Raw genomic sequence first — 7388 nt, 5'->3', positions numbered from 1 at the left:
TGCTTGCTTTGGTACATCAGACAGGAATGTCTCAATGGAAAGCTTATGTTTTTCTACATTTGGAACCAATCAAAATGAATATTGTATGAAGCACTAAACATTATACAAATGACTCATTGCATGCTGAGACACAGGCACTCAAAAGCTCTGTTGTATTATAAAGGTTGTAAAATGTATTGCCTTTTTTTTTCTTTTCCCTGATAACTATAACCACATCACTGCACTTAATTTCTGTTCTTTGACAAGTTTTCTATTCTATAGCAACACCTAGTGGTAAAATATTTCATTGCAAAATTTTAAAAATGTGGATTTGAGAAGCATTTCCTTTAAGTGTCATGCTACAGACATTAATATAAAACTTATATAATGCTATCCTTTTCCAATACACACTTTGCAAATAGTTTAAACTCACTATTACACTCTTCGCTTTCCATTTCTTCAGCTACCTCCAGATTCTCTGTGTTTTACAAGCAACCCCCCCCCCCCCCAAATGCCATGAATTACAGAGTAGGAGAAATCTGGTTTTGCATGCATTAATACAGAAATACTTGGAGCAAAGAATGAGTCACAAAGCTCTACAATTGATGACTGACACTATTCAGGACAATTCACAAGATATAAGCATCTTAATCAATATCTAGATAGAGTGTATGTGTCTATTGATCACTTGATATCACGTGAAAGCATGTAAGCTTCTTCTCTCTCATCTGACTCTTAGATTTAAGAAATGCAATGCTAAAAAAAAACCACACACACATATGAGATTTATTAGTTTAACAAGAAAAAAGCAGTTTGGCCAGGGGAAATAAAAAGATACAAATCAAATGAACTCCAAGCAAAGCAGAGTAAATCTAACACATTTTAACTAGGTAAGAGAAATGGCTCACAAATAATAAAATAATGAGTGATATCATGCAGCTGATGGGGCATGAATTCCTTTTAGAGACCATCCTCATCCACCTTCATAGCTTTGGTAAAGAGGGAGAACAAGAAGTTCATGTAGGATTAAAAAGAAAGAAAGGAACAGGATAAACGTTCTTCCTTGCTTGATTATGCAGTTCAGCTTCCAGGCAGTCAGTAAACATTTTTTTCTTTAAAAAAATCTTCCATAATTCTGCCTAGTTCTGGAGTAGTCCAATCTTCATCCTTGGGAAAGAAAGGCACTTTCCAATTGAGAAACATTTGTGCGTATGGACAGTGGCTTAAACACACCCTTCATAACTCCATTCCTTAAAGCAAACAAAGGATGGACCAACAGCAACTCCTGTACATAGATGGGACAGGAGGCTTGGTTATCCTAGCTTCTCCTAATCCATACTTTCAAGGCTACAAAAATAGAACAAGCACTGATAATAGTAAATTGCTAATCTAGCCTGGTAAGAATTCTTCCCTTCAACTGAAAGATAAGGTGGAACTGAAATAGCCATGTTGGAATGGACACTTTTAACAAGAGGACCACTCAGCATGGGCACAACAGAAAGGAAGGCTCTCGGTTGAGGACACCAAGCCATTAGACAAACACTTCCACATGTCCAAAGATGGATTCTTTCAGACTGCCATAATTAAAGGAGCCACCCTGTAACTGTCTGGGTCCTTGATCCCAGTCAAGAAACTAGTTTTAACACCTTAAAAGTGAAACAAGTGCAAATTTCAAGAACACAATTTTATCAGATCCCTTTTTCACCCTCATTTAATATCACTGGCTACAACATGGCATACATTGTAGAGAAGTATGCACTGTATTTTTAATCTGTTTTATTTATATGTTTTGACTGTTTTATTGCTCGAAATGTTGCATTTGTTTATCTGCATGTGTAATGCAGCATTGAATTTTGCCATAATTATAAGCCGCTCTGAGTCCCCTTCCGGGTGAGAAGAGTGGGGTAGAAATATAGTAAATAAATAAATAAATGTAGAACAGAGGTGAGAACTGTACAGTTCTCCAGATATTCTTTGAGTGCAACTTTCAGCATTTCTCTCCATTGATTATCCAGGGTAGGGAGCTGCTGGGACTTGCAGTCCAACAACACCTAGAAAGCTGTTTCCTATCCTTGCTTTAGAATATCAAACCTGGAAATAACCAAATAAGCAGTTGGTGTCAACATGTCTAGTCAACTACAGCCTTTTTAAAAAATCCTAAACTTACATTTTTATAATTGCTTGCCATGACTTAGGCCTTAAGATAATGTGAAAGACTGTCAGAATGCCTGCCAAACCTCTACAACTTTCAATGTAAATAGATGTCCTGACTAGTTTCCAAACAAACATTGGGGGGGGGGGGGAGGGGAGGGGAGGGGGGAGAGAGAGAGAGAGAGAGAGGGAGGGAGGGAGGGAGGGAGGGAGGGAGGGAGGGAGGAAGGAAGGAAGGAAGGAAGGAAGGAAGGAAGGAAGGAAGGAAGGAAGGAAGGAAGGAAGGAAGGAAGGAAGGAAGGAAGGAAGGAATCATCTGGGCAAAATACACCAGCATAGACATCCACTTATATTGAATTTTAAGGCAATACTGAAATTCCCTTCCACTTCATACATAAAACAAAATGCCTCCTACAATAACATTTTAAACACTCAGAGATTATAGCCTCAATTACTGTTTTTCCCTTTGCTACATTTTCAAAAATATATTCAAAATACACTATGGTGGGAAAGTAACATGATTAGTTTTTCAAATCTACATCCTAATAAACTTCCCACATCTAGAATGGATGGATTTTATGGAGTCTGGGGCACATGAGTCTTACGTTATTTGAAAATGGAGCTTATAGCACCCATATTCAATTTATAACTTATGCCCCACAAGTTTTACACATTTTAGCCTATATTCAACAACTGGTCTAACTTAACAATAAATAAATTGGAGCTATTTTTGATGGATGTGATTTTGTTGATACTTACACTTAGAATGTGGCCATCAGTGAACTGATGATGTAGCTTTCCAGTGTTTATAATGGTAGTGCCCTTTCAGTGCCACAAGGTTTCAAAGGTGTCAATGTAAATATATGTAAATGAACAAAACTGTGCACCACTGTATTCTTAATATTGCACTTAACGATGCACAGGATATCTATAGGAGAGCTCAGAACAGTTACTTTTATGAACTTTCCCAGCCAGCATTGTGCATGTCCACGCTGGCTGGGGAATTCTGGAAGTTGAAAAATATAACTATTTCAAACTCTGGTATAGAGAAGGATTAATATCCAGAAACAATATAACCCCAAACATCTGAGAGAGAAATGCTGCATCAGCCTGATGGAAACCATTTGACAACACTGATGCATCAATATATAAAGATGGCAGCCATTTCTAGACATGGAATCAGATTTCTGGTTTTCCAGATAGCATCCACCTATTTGCAAAACAACCCTCCCCCCAAAACAAATGACTATCTTCACATTAGTCATACCCTATCGGGGACTGATGTAACAGAGAAATATAAGAGTAAGGATAACATTGGTTCCAACAATGCTGAACATGTTGCAAAATTTTCAGTGTAATGTGGTCATTGTTGTTAATTTCTTAAGATTCAATAGTATGATTTATTTTAAATAAAAAATATTCATCAGTCATCCACCAAATTTTAAATGTTCATTATGCAAAAGGACATGAATCCAATATCCTACACTGTTATTGGCAGAGTTTGGCTTTTGATAGTTTGATGAATTTTCCACCATCATGGCGAACTGCCATGCTGTCAGGTGCTTCTGGAAGTTCCAGTTTTAAAAAAAAAACCTTTCCAAACTCTGTGAATTAGTTAGAATTGGGTAACTGAAAAACAAACCAAAGTCAGCACAGTCAAATGCCTGGTATGCTTCCAAACATTGCAAAACATCATCATAAAAGCTCATCCTCATGCTTTGTAGTTTACTCTAAGTTGTACATTTCCAAACTATATTCTTTATGTTGGAGTCCAGAGAATTTTGTCTAATCATTGTAGATATGCTATCTCTATCAATGGTGGCTGGTAGCTCCCATATCAGAAGCACAGAGAATCCACTTTGAATTCTAGACTGAACTTATGGGAACTGTCCAAAGTATTGATATTTGATTGTTTTATCGGGCAAGGCCCCATGTAAGCTGCTCCGAGTCCCTTCAGGGAGATGGGGCGGGGTATAAAAATAAAGTAGTTGTTGTTGTTGTTATTATTATTATTATTATTATTATTATTATTATTATTATTGAATCTATTTTGGGGAGTGGACTTGCTACTTTGAATAATTCTTTTAACATTTGGCCCTCTTGCCTGGAAATCATGAGTTATCATCATTTTCCAAGCAGCAAATTTAACAATGGTGAAAACCAGAAAAATCAGAGTCCTGTGGCCCCTTTTAAAGATAACTTTTCTGTATTTCAAAGTAAAATCCTTGTTTATGCTCATATTTGTTTTATCGGAACAGGTCACATAGTAAATAGCTTTGTATTTCAACTTTTTTACTCTGAGTCCTATGTAATGTATGCAGCAAGACACACAATAAATGGGGCAATTGACAGAGCTATATAATTAGTATGATATGGTGACTGAGATCTATGTTGATTCTTGACCATTGGAGGCCACTTCATCTTTTGGCTTTCTGTTCTTTGGTTAATTCATGAACAGCCCCTCCCCCACTACATATTTAGAATGATACTTCCTTCCAAGTAGTGCGCTCATTAGTCTTTAATCATATAGAACAGAGGTGAGAAAAGTGCAGCCTCTGAGCTGCATACACCTTCAAGACCATTTTTGTTGTCCCTTACTTTTGTTGAAATTTTTCATGATTTATAAACTCTAGACCATTTTTGGTCCAGAGAGGCTTTATTTCCTCTTATAGGAAGAGAACCAGAAGTGGAGGACATTACTGAATGAAAAGAAAATGATTTTTTGGTCAGGGGATACAGCAGAGATGCAGCCCTCCAAGGTCACCTGGTGAGGCCAATGTGGCATCCCAACCCTCCCATTCCTAATTCAGAAGAAGTACAATCTATGTATGCACTTTCCCCCTTTATGATATCTTAAAGGCTAATGACCCCTTAACTCATCCAATCTAATACCTCAAATTTTTCTTTAATTAAGAAAGAATGCTATGGACTCAGCAGAGAGAGAGCTCTGTCAGGTTAACCCTTTTTTCCTTGTGCAATGGCATTGATTCAAAATGGCTTTTCAGGGGAGCTGCTATGAGCAACCAAGGGAGAGAAAGGACATGTGCCAATTTACACTTTTCTCTCTCCTATTCAACAAATGCTAACAGCTTCAGGGGAATGAATTAATTTGGAAAACTGCAACAATATAAGTTTTGCACAGATTGGAATAATCTCATAAAAGCTTCATTGTGTGAGTGTAAAAGGTGAAGCACAGGAATACTAGCATTTCTATTTTGGTTTTCTCTTGGCTGTGATAGAATGTAGGTTTTTTAGCTGTTTCTTCACTTAGTACTGAACAGTCAGATTTCTTGGTCAGATTTCACGTCTAAATTCATTACTAAGACTCTCATTTTTTAAAAAAAAAATCTCCTGTGGACGGTACAACATGAGTCTTGCTACTATTGCAAGCCAGCTTGGCCCTATTGCTGAGGTCGGTTTGGTAGCAAAATGCAAAATCAGAACACAAAAAGCAAATAGAGAAGAATAGGAACAGGTAAAGGCTTTTTGATCAGCCCCGCAATGAACCCCCAGTTTCTTCTGCATTATTCATAACCTCTTTCTTGAAATGAAGTCTGAAGATTAGCTACTGCAGTCACGGTTTTCCAGAATGACATTCAGAATATGCTTCAGTTGAGTGAGACGAGCCTTCAGGGAGGTGTCAGAGAAGATGGTCAACTTGCGGTTTAAGTCAAGGGGCAAGATGGAGATAAGCCACCAACACCAAACTGGTCCATCTGGAAATGCCTACAAGAAAACAGGTAAACTCATTGTGCCTGGCACTTCACGCACACAATAAATTACAATGTTTCATTACTGCACTGGGGCTACCCAGGCAACTGGTTAGGGTCAGTTGCCTGGAGGAAACTGATGGTGACACATTCAACAACACCAAGCTTCAGTACACTATTGGGTAGTATAAATTTCTTTAGCCAAGTATTTAGAACCCATTACCATAGGCTGGTGACTCCATGTATTTTGGTACACTGAAATGAGCAAGCATTTTCCACTGAATAGCTTGCATCTCCTATCTAATATTAAACGATAGAGACAGCTCACAAGGTAACACTGCTAGGTCCACATGAAAAGAGCATCACAGCTTACAGTGAAACATGACACAGATTCTGTATTTTCTCTGTACTGGTGTGTTTATTTTATAGTTGCTTTTGGGAAGCTTGTTCATTATGACCCAGGTAGGTATATAGAGTAGGCGAGTCTTTGTTTACCTGGCTGTGGCTCAGGCTGGAAAGCAAGCCAGCTGCAACAAAACAACAAATCACTCTGACCAAGAGGTCATGACTTCGAGGCCAGCCCTGTGCCTGCGTCTTGTCTCTGTCTCTGTTCTATGTCATGGCATTGAATGTTTGCCTTTATGTGTGCAATGTGATCCACCCTGAGTCCCCTTCGGGGTGAGAAGGGCGGAATATAAATGCTGTAAATAAATAAATAAATAAATACCTTCTTCCACATAAGCTTGTCCAAGCCTAAAGCCCACCTCTAAACATCATCGCTACCACCATGTTATATGGGTAGTGGCTAGACCAGTGGTTCTCAACCTGTGGGTCACCAGATATTTTGGCCTACAACTCCCAGAAATCCCAGCCAGTTTACCAACTGTTAGGATTTCTAGGCGTTGAAGGCCAAAACATCTGGGGACCTACAGGTTGAGAGCCACTGGCCTAGACAGAGAAGGTCTACCAAGTAAGGCTGTTCTAGTAAAACATCTTGGCATTATCCTTATCTCTTTGGCAACAAGTGAATGCAATTTTAATGGACATTTCCTCAAGTTTTATAACTTGCATAGTCTAACAATATAACACCATAAGATTTCAAAGCTTATACAGCTGGGTTTTTTTGTTTGTTTGTTTGTTTCACTGCCATTTTATTGTCACTTTCCCATGGCTGTTATACTGAGGAATTTTGTAATGAAGTGCAGGGCTAAAATCTTCCAAGGCAGGGTTCACTTTCACACTTCAAAATAGGGCTAACAGTTCAAAACTGACAAGGGATAAAAAAATTCAAAGATAGGATTCTCAATACAGTAAGACAGTCTTGCACAACCTTGGCCCTCCAAGTGTTTTGAACTCCATCTTCCAGAATTCCTGACCATTGGGCTAGGGCTTCTGGAAGTTGGAGGCATAAACACCCGGAGGGCCACAAATTGTGCAAGCCTGTTGTAAAAGAATGATTTGCAGGCTTTATGCTGTTAAACAAGACAATTCTATAATTAATTAATGTATTAATTAATTGACCTCAATAGGAAAGCAGGATTGAGAAGA

The 7388-nt window shown here is 38.3% G+C and overlaps 1 protein-coding gene across 1 annotated transcript in view; it reads right to left on the bottom strand.

Moving 5' to 3' along the window:
* Nucleotides 1-747: 747 nt before the first annotated feature.
* The window catches only part of LOC100561187 (LON peptidase N-terminal domain and RING finger protein 1), a 59724-nt gene continuing 53083 nt past the window's right edge, over nt 748-7388 (bottom strand). The window contains exon 12 of the mRNA XM_008116341.3: nt 748-5856. Coding sequence (XP_008114548.1) covers nt 5692-5856 — 165 coding nt within the window. The 3' untranslated portion in view covers nt 748-5691. The remainder of the gene's footprint in view (nt 5857-7388) is intronic.

This window comes from Anolis carolinensis, chromosome 2 (assembly GCF_035594765.1).
Source record: "Anolis carolinensis isolate JA03-04 chromosome 2, rAnoCar3.1.pri, whole genome shotgun sequence".
Taxonomy (NCBI): domain Eukaryota; kingdom Metazoa; phylum Chordata; class Lepidosauria; order Squamata; family Dactyloidae; genus Anolis; species Anolis carolinensis.
This window is presented reverse-complemented; position numbering and strand designations above follow the sequence as displayed.